This window comes from Triturus cristatus, chromosome 10, assembly GCF_964204655.1.
Source record: "Triturus cristatus chromosome 10, aTriCri1.1, whole genome shotgun sequence".
Lineage (NCBI taxonomy): Eukaryota > Metazoa > Chordata > Amphibia > Caudata > Salamandridae > Triturus > Triturus cristatus.
The window spans coordinates 550,721,824-550,743,335 of record NC_140593.1 but is presented as its reverse complement, the minus strand read 5'-3'; the positions used below and the strand labels follow the sequence as shown (position 1 = coordinate 550,743,335).

The window sequence follows — 21,512 nt, the reverse complement described above, 5'->3', positions numbered from 1 at the left end:
CTAATATGCGGGAGATTTACTTACCATGACAATTACAGCATGTTTTTCACTGGTTCTCCACCCGAGGGCTCGTCTCCTTAAAGCAGGCGAAACCTCTAGGGGGCATACCTCTGGGCAATGATGTTGCTGTTGAACTTACAATACTTAACCCAGTGTTACTGGGCTCATCAGAATGACAAGGCCACTAGTAAGCAGTTGTGTTAGACCATGGGTACTCACAAACATTTTCCAAGGGGCCATAAGTTTGTTCTTTGATGTGACCGAGGGCTGCATTGATGCCAGCGGGGTGTAGGTTGAGCAGGGCGAGTTGGCGTCAAGGTGGGTGTAGGTGAAGTAAAGCATAATTGCATAATGTGAGACCAGAAAAACCTGGGATCAATCCCAGCTTCCCCACTTTAACAAATTGTGTGACTTTAGGCAATTGTTTTATTTCACTTTCCCACCTTTTACTTCATTATCACAAATAAGAGGACCTCGAAATAAATGACTTAAGGATGTGCGTTGTACGAAACCTTCTCCTGTGTTTGATTTAATAAACTATAATGTTCATTTATAATAGGAACCCAGGTCACCCAAAGAGTGCACATAACAACTGATTTGCCTCTTTAGTTCTTGGCATTATTGTCAAGGTAGAGGGAAGGATTCATGTTTATAAATTCACGTTTGGAAAACATCACTTTTAAAATATTACTTGTCAATGCACTGATATAATCTGATGCACTAAGGTTAAAAGGTTCTGCAGGTTAATTAAATACACTTTTTGAATTCAAAACAGGCGATCATATTTTTACACTTTTGCTGCATTATGTCTTTAAAATAAAGATGTTCTTTGAGCAGTGCAGGACTCCCTAGTTACTTCTTTTCTTTAACACAAATTAGCATTTAAATAAAAGTTCCCCCGTTTATGTAACATCTTCTTATTGCTAGTGCTGAGACGAGTAAAGAGCAGCCCAGTGCTGCTGCTGTTAACCAGGGGCCCACATGTGAAGGTCAGGAGGGCCACATGCGGCCCCCGGGCCTACCTTGAGTGTCTGTGTGTTGGACAAAGGTCCTCATTACAAGCGGGCAGGTATGGGATGTGATGTTTATTGTACCTTGTGAAATCTGACACAGATGGGTTTGGGTTTTATCAGATGTGATAATTATCGCCTTTTACAACTTTTGCCCCATAAATTGGGCACAATGCACCACACCACACCAAACCCTGCATGTCCCAGCATTTACTAGGCCCTTTTCACCTTTTGAATCCGTTACTTTTATCCTATCGAAATGTAATAGGGTTCTGAATTTATTGCACCTGGTAATTACTTAGGGGTGATTAAAATCCCAACCCTCATAACTGTGATCCCTGCACAAAGAGGTGTTTGCTCAAGGATCGTAAATCACTGGATCACTCGTAAATAGAGCAAAAGATGCACATTAGAGGGGTTCTTTAGGCTCTAGTGGGGTGCAGATTTGATATTATAAATTCAGTGCTGCACTTAAAGCCACCTTCATTCCTCTCAGAATTCTGGTTTACATGTATTGCACAGGCACTGGTGACATTTTCCACTGCTTTTTTTGGATGACTTGGGGCCTGATTTAGAATTTGGCGGACAGTTACTCCATCACAAACATGATGGATATCTGGTCCACCTTATTACAAGTGCATTTTATGGTAATTAATTTTTAATAAGGCAGGCAGGATATCCATCACATTTGTGATGAGTACCCATCCGCCAGCCTCTAAATCAGGCCATTGGATTGCATTGATGTCAATCCAGTCTTTCACTGTAATCCTCACCACATATAATCATAATCTGCACCACATATAATAATATTCCGCACCACATATAATAATAATCCGCACAACATATAATAATAATCCGCACCACATGTAGTAAACCCAAAAACAACATGTACAGGAACTGATCAAATGCAACAACCATATTTCCCAACGGCCAGTGGGTGAAATGTATTTAATTTATCACAGTCAAAGGAAATGTGTCTTTAGATGGTGAGAGGTGGGCCTTAATAGTCGGTCGCAGGAGCTTAGAGTCACGCACACCTGTGATAAAATCCTAAACCATGTGTAATAGTTGTGATTTCAAGGGAATTTTGAATCTTTGAAAATTGCCTTCAGTTAGAAGATGGTGGGAAACCAGCTCCATATGCCTTGAGCATGCAGCGTTCTTCCTCCAATATGTTTGTGTCTTCACCTGTTAAAGCAAAGTTTTTGGGGTGGCCCACCTTATGTATCTGATTGGCTAAATGTCATTGTAGAGGTTGTGCAAAATTGCCATGATCTAGGCACCTGGGCATCACTGTCTCCTTATCCGAGAAGTTACCAATCTCTTGTCGTACTAGAAGCGCCTGACGCATCTGTGTTATACTCTGACAACTGCCAGATATAACACAACACACACATTGAAGCAAACCGTTTACACCTTTTGTCATCTCTGGAAGAGCCTTCCCATTCTACTCTGAACGCTGTCTGCCCAGACTTTTTTCATACAAAGGACCAAAATGCTTAACTTCTAATTCAGTTTTGGTGATTTTTCGTTGTTATGTTACCAAGCACTCTAGTGCCATTTTCTGTATCGCCCTTCATTCATACAATGTATCTTCTACTTCTTCTTCTTCACCGTCGTCGTCATCTTCGTCTTCGCCTTTTTCTTCTTCATCTTTTTCTTCTTCGTCTTTTTCTTTTCCTTTTTCTTCTTCTTTGTCTTCTTTTTATTATTATTATTATTATTATTAGACAAGAATAATGATAATAGGAGTATGCATAATGTCGATAAGAGAAATACCAATAATAATGAATAACAACATTAATCTCATTATTATTGTTGTTGTTGGTATTGTTATTATTATTAGTAGTAGTAGAATTAGTATTAATATTATTATTGGTATTATTGTTGTTGTTGTTATTAATACAAATGATGATAATAAAAAGTATATTAGTAATAATAGTAATAGTAACTGCATGATGATACCTGTTCCTATCTTCTATTATTATGCCTTATTGTTAATACATTATCATTTATAGTAAGTACATTCATTATGTGGAATGCAAACAATCTGTGGGATGTGGCAGCAGTACATGAGGCTGCCAGGTCTGTTGTGCATTTTGAGTCGGAGGGTAAACATGATTTTCGGGCAGATAGTAACACTTTTAGATCAGGAGTAAGGGCAGAAAAGCACCCAATGTCTGCGACCCCCCCCCCCACCTGTGGAAGAAGCGCCTTTCTCATCTGTGGCCCAGAAACAATCAATGTCCAAACCCACTTCCGCTCCTTGACCACAAGAAGTTAACTCAAGAAACTACTAAGTGTCACACAGATGATAGGACCAGATTCTTGCCTACCTGGTTATCTCCAAGAATCCTCTCAGGTCGCCAGGGTCTTTTTATCTGCTAAATAGCGTAGAGGGGAGGAAATACAATTATCAAAATATAATCACCGAAATTTGATTTCATTGGAAAGGACCACTAACTCCGAATCTAAATTTTATAAGATTTTATTACAACCAAAAATAGCTGAACATACAGACACCTCAATACAAGGTGTAGAAGATAAATGGGCACTAATACAATGCAAGTCTACGTAGGATTCTCATCCGACTCAAAACAAAGAGAATCACTGATTCTAAGATCATCAAGAAAGCAATGGTTAAGCCAATATCCAAATTAGGAATCATTAGTCTAAAAAGTAAAAGCGTTATTCTATCCCTACACTAACTCTAAGGTGACATCCCTACTTAGCATTCCCCATCCCAGGCAAGAAAATAAAGGTGTCAGAAGTGAAGACTTCCTAAGAAGTACATTCACATAGTCAGAGCTCGATCTAAGATGCTCTTTCTAGCTTCCCGTCTAAACCTCAACTGCTCAACCCACGGGGCACTGTCCCTAATACAAAACCCCAAAATCATAAAACACGCCCTTCGGCACACCTCTTCAGCCAGGTCTTCTCCCAGTAGTCTTCCGTCAAACTTGTAAGGCATCCAACGACGGTTAACTTGACCTTGGGTCCCAGGCACCTTCTCCGCTGAAAGTATCATCTCCACATTCCAATGCACTCCCCTGTTGGTTTCTCGCAGCATCCTAACTCCTAAAACAAAGACCTAGTCTCACTAACGAGCTAAATGTCCTTGCACCTGCAACAGAAACATGGGAACGAAAAACATTTCACGTCTCTAAGATTTTACATCTCCCTGCAACCCAAAGCCTTTACCAAGGGAAATCATTTTCGGCCTACAACGTTAGCTAACATAAGAAAATGAACAGGCCCTTCTCTTCTAAAATATATGTGATCAGGCCTTTACACTGTTAAACACACTATTAAATCACACTCTAAGCATTAATTCACTATTCTCATATACGTAAATAAGCAACCTACACGTGTAATTTCAACATGACACAAGTTTCACCTAATAAATTGCATTGCACGAAAACTAATCATTATGCATTTACTAAATACATTCACGATAACTTTCAACGTTACTGTTCACGGAAAGCATTATTACATTTCTAATCACCTCTATGTTAAACAATTACAGCAATACATTTCTATGGCGCTGCTTAACACACATCGATTAATATGCGGGTGCTGACTAACGGTAAATATGATGCACCCCTACAAATTTCAGAATCGCATGACGCTCTATCACAGATCTCATGTTTTTAGCCGAAAATTTGATAGAGTGACAGGCCTTAAAATAACTTCATATTCAGTGCATCAGAGTTGGAGAAATTTTAAAGCTAAAACGTGGATCGTATTTTATAATATCTTGAACCTGGACATCTCTCTTCCTGCCCCCATCTCACCATTACATCACTATCATATATTGCAATATAATGTCCTATTGTGTGGGGTAGGTTTAAGTGATTTAAGCAGTAAAGCTTTCCCAGATGTAGGGGTGAAGCACATTTGAAGAGTATTATGTTATTAGGCGGCATGTTTTGGGGGATTTTACAATTTACTCTAATTTATGTATTGGATGTGTGTTTCTTGAGCACCCAGGTACAACATTGTAAACAGTTTAATGGCTTAAAACAGAAGTCTCCAACCATCCTGCCACAGTATTGTTGATTTCTGCAATAGCATTGTTGATCTTGTACGTTTCAGACCCAATGCACATATACTGACGCGGTGACTCTTTTCAGCTCTTTCCAATAACAGGAGCAAAGGCAAGCAGAGAAGGTGCAGGATGAAAAGATGGCAGCCCTGCTGTTACAACCGGGTCCTGAGAACTTCCGCCGGTTCACTCATGAATCCCTGGCTGCTATTGAGAAGCGCATCGCTGAGGAGCAGGCCAGAAGTGCCAAGCAGGAGTATCGAGAAGAAACGGTTGACGAGGAGAAGCCGCGACCAGCGCCCGACCTGGAAGCTGGCAAACAGCTGCCTCATATCTATGGGGACTTCCCTTCACAGCTCATCGGAGAGCCCCTGGAAGATATTGATCCTTTCTACAACAATCAGAAGGTGAGGGCCAAAAATATCACTTGTTCTGTAGATGCCTTATTTTTGCAGTAGAAAGATGTTACGTTTGGTTTGATGGAGGATCAAGCAGGAACTTGGCTTTTCTTCTTCCTTGAGCAATGAATGTATTAACATATTTTGACTTAAAGAGGACAGAAGGATTGCCGACGTTCTTTAAAGCACAACTGGTCGCCAAAAGATGCCTTGAAGGAAAACGCTTATATTGTAAAAGATGTGGTTGCTGAAGAGTTCTGAACAGGTATTTTGATATGGCAATGGTGTGAATTTACATAATCAGTAGGATGAATTGCAACAAAAATGTCAGCCTAACCGTGTCGCTCATCTAACGCAATTCAAATGAGACAATTATTCAGGGCACACCATGGGCTGTTGTCCCTGGATGGCCATAAGGTGGAGTGAGGTTCAAATCCACTCTGTTTAATTGGATTAGAGTTGGTTGCATGATATGTTGATGCCTGCAGAAAATCTGCTTTGAGGGGGCAGAGTTACCTTATGTTTCCAGGACAATCTTAAGTTTGAGTGACAGTCGGTCTCATAAAAAGGTGATGCAGTTAGTCGCATGCTGGACTCCTGGGACTGGAATATCAGAAATAATGTGGTTTAGTCCATTTCCAACTCAGCTGTGTGTGTGTGTGACCAAAGTATACAAAGGTGGCGGTGGCCACGTGTGGGGAACCTATGTCACTCGCGGAAATTCAGAAGGAAGAGATATCTCAAAAGAAGGTTTGAGCATATGCTTTACGGTTTTCTTTACCTGGTGATGTCACTGCATACACACACTGAAGAATGTTATATATTTTAATATTCTGTTTACTACTTAGTCCTCCATTATGAGTATGCAGAAATTGTATGCAGGGATATTGGGTGACGGGACTTCTAGATGGTTGTCCCCACACCAAATTCTGTTGATTAATAACTTTTCCCGCCTGAATGGGGAATAACTGCATGGACCTAGAGCAGGCAAAAAGTGTCAGTGCATGGGCTGGAGGAGCTCAAGTGTTTGGTCAGGTATTGCCGTGAGTTAGGGCAGATTTCAGACTATCCAGGGAGGCACTGTCTGGTCCCCTATGTTGCTGCAGGGTTTGGGGGGCGGCGGAATGAGACGCCGCCCGCAGCCCTGGCATCAGTCTCTCCTGGCCAATAGTTTGGGGTTCTGAGTTGGCAGACCTGATAATTCCGTGCTCAGCAACACTTCCAATAGCGGGTGGTGAAATTCCGCCAAGGGTCATATCTCTGCGTGCAATTTCCGACTGACAATGAGGGCGGGAGAAGGAGAAAACACTATATGGGAATCAATTAAGAACCCACCCACCCAGGGCTTTAAGTGGGATTAAAAAAACTGGAGGGTCTCTCAAGGGGGCGTGGCCGATGCAATTAGGGGTAGTGCCCCCCCCCCCCCCCACTGGTATTTTGCTACTTCTGTCATTACATCCATATATATAATACAGCAAGTAACACTACACTTACAACAAGCCAGTACTATTGGCTTTGTCAATGGTTGTTAGTTGTATAGATAATTAAGCAACAACCATGCCTTCGTAGTATAGCATATTAAAAATGCTTCAGTTCTGAAATGGCGGGACTTTGAAATAACTATAACGAGTCTCCGAAGTCACATCAAAGGCAGTGTGAAGAGTGGTACTGCTGCAGAGATTTTTTTTTCATGGTGAAGGCAAAAAGGGAGAGCCCGATAGGGACCCGTCTCAGCACTTGCTTTTAAGAACTGCCGGTGCTGAGCACTGGCAAGACCCGGCCCACTTAAAGACCTACACCCACCGATGTGGCAGTACAGCATTCTGTGTTAGGCTAACTCCCTGTGAGATTGATGCCAACCTCATGACGTAATTTCAGCAGTGCTGCATGCTTCTTAAAGGAAATCAATGTAAGTTTTTTTTGTGCAGAGAAATGGGTTCCAATTGCTGACTTCTTTTTCTGTTCCTTTTTTTCTCTTTCAGACATTTGTAGTCCTGAACAGAGGGAAGGCAATCTTCCGATTTAGTGCCACACCTGCATTGTATATATTTAGTCCATTTCATCCTGTCAGAAGAGTTTCAATTAAAATTTTGGTACACGCATATCCTTTTTCAGGTCATTTCTTTTACAGGTCATAGCTCGACCGCCAGGTAGGAGTTAACACTGCGGCCACACATCCCCATGTTAGTACCGTTTCGTAATTCATTTATTTTATTTACATTTCCGATTTCACCCAGTGTTCAAATAAGTATTACGGGTTCAGTAAGAACAAGCTCTATCAACAATAGAAAATATGCAAACACATTTTCTCAGGGTATGCATGTCATGAAAATACTACACAGTCACCTTGTGTGGAACATTTTAGAATTACGTGAGTCATTTAGACTAATGTCTTAATGTACCTGGCTAACATTCTCGTAGTGATGTTAGGGAGTGACGTGTGTACGAATGGGATTTGTAAAACGATTTTTTTTCTTTAATAAACGTTTCTACCAGTAGTTAGTTGTAAGTGCCTGCACAAAATGAGAGTAATTTGTATGCAAATTCTTGCAGGCACGGATGCACAAAGAGATGCAAATACCGCATGCACTGGCTTTTACTATAGTGCCTAGATCTGATTGACCGTGTTAATACGTTTCATGACACTAGAAATGCACATTATTGTTGAGATATACTTATTTTTGACTTTGACTGTGATCCTGGGGTAGATTTCAAAAAGTGAATCTTCAAAATGTCAACATTGCCCAAACCACAAAGACCACTCAGGTCTCAAAGAACGATTTGGGTGACTTTACCATTACATCCATGAAAGATAGAGTCATTAGGCGCCCACACACGCTGCCATTTACAGAAGGACACATACTTCACTCCTGTGAGTTATCTATATAATTTGGGCCCAGGTTTGTCAACTACTGTCGCTTCGGGATGATATGTGGAGCCAATTTGGTCTCACCTGATCAAGCAAGGAGTCATTCCGACCTGACTGATAGGAGCGACCTTCCCACTTTCGGTGACCTAGTGACCTCTGACTCCAGAGACAGCGTGACAAATCTACGTACTGTTATGGAAATAGAAAGAGGGGTCAGTGAAATTAAAGAGAACAAGGTGCTTTCCATTGACGTCAGATTTGAATGTACACAGCAGTGCTGCATATTTGCATAGAATGTGCACATTTGCAGGATACCAACAGCCTTCACTGGCGGTACAACTCTGTAGACCTATAAGGGTGCATTTGGAAGGGAAATGCACAAGGTTAATAACTGTATTTGTGGGAAAGTTTAACGAATGCCAATAAGTGATGGATAAACAATTTCACAATTAAATAATCCACTGTTACAAAAAGTAAGCTGCTCATAGGCTAAACATGCTTGATCCTAATCAGGGTCACTGGAATTATGCAATCATGGAGGACCAAATTATACAGTAACATTGACTAGATTAAACTTTTGATCTATTTGACGAAGAAATATTTTTGTAGAAATCTGAACATTATCCAGCAGATTCAGATCATATGGAAAGGATGGTTCAATCTATAAATAAGCAAAAAAAAATGCAGAATCACATAATTCCAGTGGCACTGGCAATAATTCGGAAATCCCATCTAGAAATGTGCATTATACTTGCAAAAGGAGCTTCTGGAAGTGCAACCCATACCAAAAGCGTCAGTAGGGACCCCAGACTAAACCCCACCACCTATGGGGAGGAGAACCATTCCGATGAATAGCTCCCAAATGGAAGCACATTTGGACTTACAACTGGTGTTGAAACTTTACATCCATGCAGTCAGTTAACATATTTCCACATTTTGAAATAAAGAGTTGAGTTATTGTATTCACCCAGTACTGTTCCCTCTAAGTCGAATGCAGATGTACAGCTGTTTGATATGTCAGTTCCAATAATTGAGTTTTGTACAAATACCTTGTCAGTCAAAGTCAATGACGACAGTACTGTGCAGGCTTTCTAGAGTGTGTGATTAGTTTTGTACTGATGCAGGTCAATAATTAACCATTCTGTGAACAAGGATGAGACCGGCCAGCAGATCATCAGCGCCCCCGCCGCTTAATAACATAGTAGAATTGATGCTCTTTGTTCGACCTTCAGCAGTGTCCCCACCATCTCATACAAGGCATAGTCTCAATCCCTTTCCAAGTTACAGAAGTGCTTTTCTGCCTCTGGTCCATCATTCTGCATATGTATTTATTCAACTGTATCACAAGGAAATCTCATGACTAGCCAAGCATTGTTTATCAATCCCAGGAGTTGAAAATTGCAGAGTTGTGATATCTGGAGAAAAACTAGTCACTCCATCCAAACCATATTTCATAAACTGGGTTGTGTCCCACATATTACTGTGCTTTGTTCACAAAACAACCCACACTCAGTGTCTAATCTGATTGGATGAGCGGCCTTTGAGAGGATTTGCAAGAATATGAAAGGGGACTGTGGCAGACCACTGCTTTGCGTAACAGTGACTCGAAATCTCTGAACTATCAGTGTCTCCCTCTTAGTTAGTAGCCCTGCAGCGCATGGTGTGTACTACTGGGTCAGATCTATAAAATGACTTCACAGAACCCTTGTACTGCTTTTCTAAGGGATGGGCTCTGCACATGGTGCATAGTCTGCATGGCTAATTAGTGAACCAATGATGTCTCAAGCTGTGCATGTTCAAAGTAGCAACACTAATGTCATGTGTTTTAAGGGCAGAGCCATGACAGGGGTGCCTAGTCCCTCCATCCTTTCCATAAACATCTGAAGGAGAGGCAACCTTGTTCTATGTAATCATTTCATGTACAGACTGTTACCCTGTTGCCCATCGCTGGATCTGTGGCCACCATGCACTTTAGTGATTTACTTGAATACTTCCAGGCCTTGTTGTTTAGCAGGGCCATTTCTTTCTATGACACAATATAACCAGTAAGAACCATTATTTGTCTTTCAGTCAAATCTTGATGCTATCATTCAAACATAGTTTGGGAAAGATGACATTAATAGATTGAAATGTTCCTGGGAAAACAACAACTAAATGAACCATACAATTAAAAAAAAGTAGTCTTCTGCACACCTCACTTTTACAAAAAGGGTTAAAACTCTAGTGTATGTACAGTAATCTCTGGTTTGGACATCCCTTGAACCATTGGTGCCAGGAGACCTGCTGGTATATGTTGTGATATCAAAATCTAATTTAACATAATAATATAACATATGTTATGCTAAATAGTTTGGCCAGTCTTAAATGTTGAGAATTACTCCAGGTGTTTTCCTTTCCATAGTATTTTAGCTTGTCCATAGTATAACTGACAAATGATATGGAAACAGTCTTCTCCCCTCACTGCAAGGAGCAATCCAGGGTGAATTGCTTGGTGAAGTAGTGATTTACAAAAATTTTGTAGAAGGAGAAGGAGATTTCAGAATGCAAGGGATCCATTATCAGTGTAGGCACTGCAAAAATAAAATGAATGCTCTGTTGATGGAAAAAATGATATTTTGTATCTTATACCTGTCTCTGTGCTTGAAAGGAACATTTCCCCTGCTCCTTCAATTCATTAATCTATTGCTGTTACAATATTTTATTTTAAAAATAATTATATTATTTTCATTATAGAACATAAAACAGACGCTGCAAATGTACAGTAAAAAGGATTGAGCAATCAGTCAATATAATAAATTGGTTATAAATAATAATTTAGAATGTAGATTTAAATTGACAAGTACACATATGAATTAATCAATAGATTAAAAACAAGTACATATAATAAATACAATCATGGTGTTAAATATATTGTAACATTCCTTTAGATTATTCCAGCCTCCAACTAGCAATCAATAACTAACACCCCTATCAATAGTTGGCCCTTGTCAAGCTGCCATATAAAGGACGCCCTAATGGCCCGTATTTCAATATACAACACAGTTGTCCAAAATCCCCCATAGTTCATCTCAGTAGTTCAAAGTCCCACCCCTGACTACCTAAAAAAGGGCAGTTCATTCTATCCTCTAAATACTCTTGAGATATAAGAGATCTAGCAGCTATTCTGTGTATCTAAGTCTGTGTATGGGGGTCAGCAAACAGTCCACAAGGCATTCCCATGCTCGTGCACTTTCAATCTTTCCCTGCCCTCACTTCAATTCCCGAAACAACACAACACTCTCCACTCCAGCCCATTTAACCAGTTCTTTACTCCATCTAATGAATTGAGGTTCATGCACAGACTTCCAATGCATTGTCAATTCCCATTTAGTAGGAATCAATATGAAATTGTAAATCTATTAGTGATTTTCTTCTTTTTTAGAACAAGGGTATCTCCCTAGGGGGCAGGCTGAGGTACTACAAGGGATCGCCCGAAAAGTTCAGTCATTTAGACAATCAATAACTGCTTCCCAGAAACCAGCTTAAACTGGGCAGGACACGATCATATGGAACAAATCTTCCCCTAATTCCTCACATCTCGCACACCTCGCAGCGGCAGGAGCAGTCACGTAAAACCGATTAATCTTGCCAGGTGTAAGGTATGCTCTATGTAAGATGTAAAAATATATTCATTTAAACTTACCATTTTGCGAGACATCAGGTATATGTACTAGAATACTCTCCCAGTTCATATCTACAATCTGGAGTTCTAGGTCCGTCTCCCATTTCATTTTCAATTCAGCGAGGGGAGTGAAGAAACCTGCACGGATTGCACGATATAAGCACAAAACTGCTTTTACGTGGCCTGGCGTAGTACAGAGTAATTGGCACAATTGGTGCTTTATAGGCTCATTCCCTCCATTCCAACAATGATACTCAATCATGGTAACCACAGCTCTGGGTAACAAAGATTGGCCTGCAGGAATATCAAAGTTTTCTGAAAAACTCTCAAATAAAAGTAAAACTCGATCCCGGTATAAATCACCTACACAGTTAACCCCATAATCTGCCCACCTCTCGGTTCCTCGTCATGCACCGACACAAGCCACTGACATTATCCAACTAAGTGGGAAATTAGGTGAATAGGGCACTGGGACACGGGCCCATTTTAAACAGCAACACCAACATTGTACTACCAAGAGTTTCTGAGAAGCCATAGGTAGCCGACACAGAGGAGCTATGAGGACTTGCAATAAGTCTTGCAAAACGGGCAGTGAACCAATTACACCCTCACCAGGGATCATTCGATTATAAACCCACTGATTCAACCACAGCAGTTGGCTGCTATATAGTAAGACTCAAGAACAGGTACAGCTAGACCATACACCACTGTAGGGCACTCAAATTTAGCCAGGGCTACTCTACGCCTACCTGTTCACCAGATTAGATCCAACAATAGAGTTTCCATATCTATGAAAAACCAGCGAGGCACTAGAAGCGGTAGTGTAGAAAATAAATTGAGCAATCTCTGCAAGATCACCATTTTAGCCACCACTATTCTGCTAGCGGCAGATAAAGATAATGTAGTCCAAAACTTTGCACAATTTTGTTGTGCTCCAATAACTGCACCCACATTACCATCTAGTTGGTCTTGCTGATTATGGTATATAATAACTCCTAAATATTTAAGGCAAATGGAGCTCCATGCCAGCCCATGCAGATTCTGAGGCAGGATAGCATCTGAACGAGTGGAAACAAATGGGATTTCTGCAAATTAATGTACAGGCCAGAGACAGGACCAAAATGCTCCAATAGATTTATTGCACCTAGCAAGTTTACTCTACCATCTCTCAGGAAGATGAACATGTCATCAGCATATAACACTAAATAATGGGATAGCCCTCTAACATATAATTCGCAATACAATTCTCCTGTGCCAGCACAACAGGCCAAAGGTTCCATTGCCATGCCAAATAATAGTGGTGAGATTGGGCATCCTTCTCTAGTTCCACGCCCTACATCATAAGGCCCACATATAGTTATGCCTGAGCGAACCAGTGCAGTGGGACCCATTTAAAGGATCTTAATTTAGCGAATAAACCCAGGACCCAAGCCCATTTTAGCCATTACCTGATACAAGAATTCCCAACTTAGCCTACCAAAGGCCTTTTCAATATCTTTTTCCATGACAGATGCCACCTGTTTATCCCAAAACTCCTCATTCAGCAGAGAGATGAGTCTCTTGATATTTAGCGCTGTATCACGCCCTGGAATGAAACCCACTTGAGCCATATAAATCAAAGCAGTCATATGGGGCTGTTACAATGGATAAAATATATCTTAAATATATTTTCACACACACACACACAGTCGACATTTTCAGTCTTCAGAAAGAAGAAATGGTACTATCATTTCTCAACCTAATAAAATACCCCATCATGGAATTTGAGGGTGGTATGAGAACGAAAGATATGTGTTTTAAAATGCTTAGGAATATCCTATGTGCCCAACAACTAACCTGACAGCTTCAAACAAAGACTCCTGTAGATAACACGTCACTGAAAAAAGTCAGAATGTAGGAAAGCATGAATGGAAACAACTGTATAGAAAATACATTATGTACTCTTAGCGTGATAGACCGGTTTCCTACAAAATGCATTGCTACGCTTTGAAATGTTATATATTTTATGGTACAGTAAATTTAAGAAAGCTTAAAAATTTCGTGACAATGCATTTTGCTCAGTAATTTTATTTCCTTAACATGTTTTTACATTGTTCAGTATATTTATTATGTGCACTATTTTAACCAACTGTGTGTTCATGGCCATGTCTGACACGGCGCCATGGACCAAGTACGTAGAGTAAGTATCTTTTCACTCTCTACCTACTTCGTTTAACACAGTTGTTTACAGTACTTTCCATTGTATTATACTGTACACCTTACTTCCTATTTCTCTATATCCTTTTCAAAAATGGCAACAATTAACTAGGCTATATTCTGTGTTTTTTATTTTTTTGTTTTGTGAAAGCATTAAAACAGTGCATACATATAAATATAGTGAAAACGTACCAAAATAGCAACACAAGAAAAAACGTTTTGTATTTGTACTGCACATTGGTTGAAACATAGTGTTTACTAGATGTACCCTTTATTCTTGACACTTATCAACAAGTTTGGGTGGATGGAAAAAACAAAAAACATTCAATATTTGTCTCAATGTTACATTATTTCACACTTCATAACATATAATGACACCTTTTAATGTAAAAATGGACCTCAATACTCAATCAAATATACCACCAATACTCATTTTTGATTAACAATAGTTGTACCACTCTTCATTTCAAATAATCCCTTGAGGTTAAAATTTTCGGTTTCCGATTTCTATGTAAGCAAAAACTATTGAACTCCAAAATAAAAAAAACACTTTGAAATAAAAATAGTGCTGGAAAAATTGCTCAAACAAAAACATTTAATAACCAATGATTAGGCAAAGAGTTGTGTGCACATAGTAGAATGGTAGGTTCTTTTGGTAAGTACCACTGTTATCATTGACATTGAGAGCAACAAAAATAATTCATTCGCTGAGAATGGATAGCTTGGACTTGGTTGTATAGTTTCAAATTTAGCTATGATCACCACTGCAATATAGAAAATGTATTCCTAGATTTAATATTGACTAATCTTAAACTAAATATTATGACTGGACTGCCATAATCAGATAACATCTACCTCTTCCCTGGCTTTATTTATAAGAATATTCTGTAAACCTTTATCAAAATGTGAATAGGATCAAAGAAATCCCAAACACATGGCAAAGTAGTGATCTCTAAGTTAATATATTAAAGATGGAATTTTACATTCCAGATTGCATTGTAGATGTTCAGTCTGAGATAGAATATAATCAACAGACATAAGGAACACTTTCTTAAATGTAACTAATATTAATAATGGACAGTCAACTTTCTTCTACCTATATAGTTAATAGGACCTTATTCTAGTTTCGGGGCATTTCCCCCCCTAAAATGGAAAAATCCTAAAACATACATTTATTTTTCTTCTTCAATAAAAATTTCAAATTCATATGTGAGATATGGACTCATGAGCCCTGTACTCCCATCAACCTTAAAACAAAAATGTTGAACATTTTATGAATTTTTATGGGAAGAAACAATAACTCATGACTCAATGGTGATGGCTAAATATATATTATCTGTCCTGATTAAATGCTGTGCCTGAGGTTTCATGCCTTGCAAGCTGCATTTAGTGAGTAAGTATATGATTTCTAGCCAATCTAATTCATTCATTTTGCTAAACTCACTTGTTATGGTACATCTGAATGAAGTCATTTTACTATTAAAATGTAATTGTACATCTTCATGACATCCTTATAAATCTGTGACAGAGTGTAGTTATGTCAAAGGATACTTTCTGAATGCTACAAGGGACCTCTTTGAATGGTTGACTTTGAAAACGCTTGTCAATACGTTTTGTAATGCACAAAATGGAAAGGGATGCAATGAAAATGTGTTTTGTGAATTCTTCTAGTTGTACAATAGAACCTACGAATTTCTTTGTGTAGTTTCTTTTAATCTCATTATTAATAGTTTTGCAGCAGTCATGTAGTGGAGCGGTAAAGGAAATATAGTGAATACCAGGCAGAAGGAAGAGATAGCATGAATGTCAAAAACATTACAATATTCCCAAGTTGGAGAGAATTATTGAGTTAAGTATCTTAACATTTAGCAGGTGCACTATCAGCAGAGGAAGTTAAGGACTGACTGCGGTAATTCAGGTACACATTCTTCTAGTTACAGGAACAGCATATTTGCTAGATGTGTATAGAATCAGGCGATTTATTAAAGGATGCTTTGGTTATATCAAGTATAAACATGGTACTGTTAGACATTATTGATATCAATATTATTGTGATTTTGTAGTTTGAACATTGTTATTTATAAGTGTCATCAAGAATAACTGTGTTGTTCACCATAGTGTGCAAGTAGATTTGTAATTCTGTACAACGGAGTAAGCCCTGTGGATCCACCACAATACGCTTTGCAATGGATCCACAGCACCCCTTCACAGGAATGAGTCATTCTGATTGATATTGGAAGTGTAGGCAATACAATAAGTGAGAAGGAAGGCATTCACATACATTTCAGTTAACCTCCATCCTGTGTGATTGTTTGTGGTGTGCTCTATGCAAATAAATTATCAACTAATAAATAGATCAGTTGGTCAACATGCAGACAGGCAGGCCTTTCCCACATGCAAGCATTCATTTTGAGCTTGAAGAGGGCCGATATGATTATTGACCATCTATGATTCAATTTTTTATACAATTGTGTCTATGACCAATCATGAATTTCCATCAAATGGGCAATATCATGATTCCTAAGCGAGTACAGAGATTCACGTGGCAGTGCTGGATTGATACATTTTTTATCACATGTGAAATACTTCCATGTCCAATATGTATATTATGTTTATGGCACTGTTTACTTTTCAGACTCATGGTGTGATGGCAAAGTATCTGTTATCTCTAACTGTAGGACTCTTGCCACAATGTTAAAGGGGAGAACAACATTAGTTATATTGTGAAATGGAAGCCATGCACAGTGGCAGAAATGGGGCAATGCCACACACACTACCACATTAAGTTATTATCTAATTAAATTGGAGCTTTGTTGCAATGTAATGCAAGGTACTGTTCAGTGCTGGCCAATAGTGGTGAGATTGCCATTTTGGATACATTTAGTAACATTTCATTCTACCCTTTCCCTTTTGGAAGTCATTACAAAACGTTCAGTTTGGACGAGTGTAATCCCTTCATAGGAGGAATGCATTTTACATGCAAACCTGCTGTCTTTATATTGGCGTGAAGGCACAACTGGGTTAAGTGGAAGAGCACAATGTAGTTTCTTCCCTGGAAAAAAATGTAACTCCTGTTAAATGGACTTGCACATTATTTTTGGAGGATAGATCTGTAGTGGGATTACTGCTAAAAGAGCATGGAATGAACCCTGGTGTTTATTTCATTTTCCAGTAAGACTAACCTCGTACCTTTCAATTCCTTGAACTTAGATTCAGTGATTGTATTTCTCTCAGTATTAATAGTTAAATATATTTAATTTATGCTTCAATACTATCTTTGAAACATATTTTAACAGAAAGAAAACAATTTCTTTGTTAAAATACCGCTCAAACATACTGTATCGCACAGGCAAGTAAAGGCTGTTTTCGAAAATTTGCAAACAAATTAGTCATAGCAGCATAGAAGGAAACATACATTTGGACAATTCATGCAATCTTTTTTAAAGAATTTGTTCACATAAAAATAAATGTAATTACTGAAATCAATTGAGGGGAGTAATACAAGTTTAGTCCAGTGCTGTCACCTTCACAAATGTAGTGACAAAGCATTACAATAAAATATGCTTAGCATGGAGATGTCACTGGAAATCCTCCAACCAACTTGACACCGAATGCTCTCCCATGTTAGAAGAGACTGAGAATTGAAAGGTATGAGCAAATTATCATATTCCATGCACACACAATACACGAATAAACTCACTACAGAATGCACATTTTCATGCCTTCCATTGACTTGCTGTTGAGTAAGAACATAGAAAATTATCATGTTGAGTTGGTAAAATTATTTGCTGGGTAATGTTTCACGTCTGATTTGACTGCAATTTCATCATAAGCTAACACAAAGAATCTTCTAATCATCGTATGGCCAAGATCTCATGTGCAGTTGCATTAATCACATGTGTCCTTGGGTCCAGCCGAGCTTGCTCACATCATAGGTGGGCTGAAAATTGAATTTGTTACCTGCTAATTTTCTTCGTTTTCTTAACAATTTATATAGGTACACTTTCACTGGCATTTACACATTTGAATCATTGATTAAAATACTGGCAAGAGGATTCTGCTTGAAGCAGTTCACCTTCCTTCGAGATCCATGGAATTGGCTGGACTTCAGTGTTATTGTTATGGCGTAAGTACCTTTATTCTGTTAATTTCTTACGCTGTTTGCACTTCATTTAATATAATTGGTGGGTTGATGTGTTAATACATGTATTGATTGTACTTCTGTTGTGGTTTGAATGTAAGGCAAGCGCTGCACTGGTCATTAAGATATTGAACATGCTGCTATTGGTACAGGTTGGAAGGAATATTTTGGGGCCATGCATTGGGAGATAGGTTGACTCATAAGAGTTTAGATTTAGTGACTGATTTATTCTGCCTACATTTAACCATAATGCTGGCCAGATCATACAAATAACATCAGCATCTATTTCCAAACACAGAAAACAGATTGTATGAATTAACTCAATTGTAATTAAGATCACATTGGCCCCAGTGTCTTACCATGTCACTTTCAAAATTGATTTAGAATTTTTCATCAATGTGATGTTGAAATCCCTATCATTTCTACCCTTGAAGCTTGATAATTAGTTGTAATATCTGACAGACTGGGCTCTGGAAATATGATTCCATAGGAAAAATTGTTTCGATTCCCTGTAAGGGTCTCAAATTTGAAATGATTTGTATCTTTTGGTGAGGCCAGGAAGGTAATGGAAATAATGGTTTGATAATTTGGAAATTTTCAGTAGGTAACCCCCTTGAGGCTTTCTTCATTATGCATGTTCTAAAAAGCCATTGTGACAATGACAATGCCCAGAGCACCTAATTAACTGTCTGCAATTTCAAACAGACAAAATGGTCACTCTGTGACATCAGCGGTGTGGGCACAAGGAAATGCACAGAAAAAAGTGCTAATATACTGCCCGCTATTTGCAAAGATTTTTCTGTGAGTAGGTGTGATTTGCGCCAGCAGTGTTTCTGACTTTCTCATGAATTTAAGGAGTAAGCCAGGAGAACTGCAAGAGAAATTACCAGCACAATTCGTGTGCATCATGCCCATGGTATTGTGTAACGTATGTCTGGGGTTTCCCTATATCATGAACCCTCAAAAGATCCAAAAACTATTACCTGTGTCTATGTTGATAACACATAAAAGGATTTGGTCATCATTCCCCTGTTAATTTATACTCCATGAGGGCATTTACTGTGGAGGCCCTAATTGGCTTTGAAACTCATTTGATGATACTGGTGCATTCTGAAACAAATCACATTTTTGTTGACAATATTCTTGAGTGTCTATTTTCTGATGCATTATTATGTATCTCTAGCAGACTGGAAAAAGGGGGAGTGTATATTATCAAAAGAGCTAAATATTGGATGCACTAGACAGCTTCAACTAAACCCTGAAGCTAATTTTAGTATATTGCACCTGACCTATGGGTTTGTGTTTTAATATTTTGCAATATTTCAGAAAAGCATTTAAGTGTCACTTTGAATAATTAAAAAATGCGATTGTTAGCCTCATTCACAGTACGTTGCAGAAAGGTTGTAAAAATTTGAAAAAAATGGGGATAAAAAGTGTACAAGATGTTAACACCAGCTCTGCTGTCATTTTATACCCTTTCTGTGCAAAAGTATCAACGTTTAGAAAATTTGCTATGACTCGTAATTAATATTGTGGTAATACTAAATGCAAAATGTTATTGGTCATGCAATTCTCACTGCACCTGTCGCAATATAAGCCCATGTATTTTTTGTTAAAATCTATCAACTTTAGTTTAGAAGAAGTTACTTTGCAACTTGTTTAAACAGTACAGATCCCAATCCATCACATTTTAAAGTTTTAAGAGGCATCATCTTTTAACACACAAAATTGTGTAGAAACAGATCAGTGTAAGTGTTTCCTACAAGTGGTTTAACAGAGACTATGAAGGCAATGCTGGGATAAACTTGTTGAATTTATTGTGGGTAAACATAGTTGTTTGTGTTGCTGGAGAGTGGAAAAAGTATTTACAGTGCATCCATTTTACCAATTTAGTAATTTCCAAATGCTGGCCCTGATCTTTAAATAAGATTCTGACATCATGACAGTTGAGTCCCAGACAGAAAAGATTGCACAAGAAAGCAAATTACACAAAACAATGAAGAAACTACCTTTACCAATGAAAGGCTCCTCTGGAAATCCACTTATATGTTGACAGAAGGATCATCCATTTCATTAGTACAAAACCATCACAACATGTCTTTATGGGGGAGAAGGTCCAGTGCCTTTTGACCTTACATTGAATTACCATCGTCTAGGTTTTAGTAGATGCACAAGCCAATATTTATCATGTCAATATGCTCACTGAACAACAACAGGAAATGCATATGACTCCTTCACAATATGGGGCCACAAAAGACAGATGGGAAATCAATTATATTGTTTAATAGTCATGTGATGAATGCGTCTATGTACAAAGATGTCGAATGAGAATGCATCTGGTACAATCTAAATTGTGGGAAAGCTGTGATAATTGAGGCGGCAGGGCTGGAGGTAGATGAGATGGCACTAAAGACAACAAACAGCACGATTTCTTCTTTATCTGAAGACATACAATATTCCCCCTCTGTACAACTACCTTCATAAAAAAATCTCCTTCAACTTCCCACACTAGTTGTTGCAAGATTACCCTACTGATTATGTTAACTGGAATATTCATTTTATAAGCTTTATTGATCACCCCTGTTGCTGACTTTGAGGTGTGAAAGTATTTGTTCATTGAGAATGTCATTAAGAATGCAAAGGGGCAGAGCTCCATCATGCACCTTCCAATTACATGTAACTTGTCTACACCTTTCAGTCAATCACACGTTCCTTAGCATACTGCTCAATACACAGAGGTAGACCCACCCTGAGTATATACAAACACTGTGGTATGAACTCCCAGTGGTTTATCCATATTCCGTAATTTCCTCAGTATACGTAGGCTTTTTTCTTTGAAAGTCTTCAAAGGAAGATTGCGACCTACCAGCTCCGAACATGCAACAATCAGCACAGTGTTAGCACTCACACGTTAATCCTTCTCATTAGAATTTGCCACTTCAATGCTTGGACTGTGAATTTCACTGGACTGTTTCCCATAAGGTAAAATGCTAATGTATCTAAGAACAGGATGCAACAACTCAAGCTCAGACATCCACAACAGAAGGCTAATAATTACCCTTGTGAGATGTCTCCTATCCATTCCATCAATACCAATTCATGAAGAATAAACACAGCATGTCACTGATAAGCCTTGATATAGTTTGGTGGCATACTAGGCGACAGAGCGAAACATGAGTTAGTTGGTCAATG

The 21,512-nt window shown here is 38.7% G+C and overlaps 1 protein-coding gene across 6 annotated transcripts in view; it reads left to right on the top strand.

The window, feature by feature from the left end:
* Positions 1–21,512, top strand: part of LOC146789704 (sodium channel protein type 5 subunit alpha-like) — a 975,168-nt gene that overhangs the window by 231,557 nt on the left and 722,099 nt on the right. For all 6 annotated transcript variants that reach the window (XM_085632035.1, XM_085632032.1, XM_085632036.1 and 3 more), the window contains exons 2-5: positions 5,144–5,462; positions 7,436–7,556; positions 14,075–14,162; positions 18,177–18,305. In XM_085632035.1, the coding sequence (XP_085488161.1) occupies positions 5,196–5,462; positions 7,436–7,556; positions 14,075–14,162; positions 18,177–18,305 (605 nt within the window). In that variant the 5' untranslated portion in view covers positions 5,144–5,195. The remainder of the gene's footprint in view (positions 1–5,143; positions 5,463–7,435; positions 7,557–14,074; positions 14,163–18,176; positions 18,306–21,512) is intronic.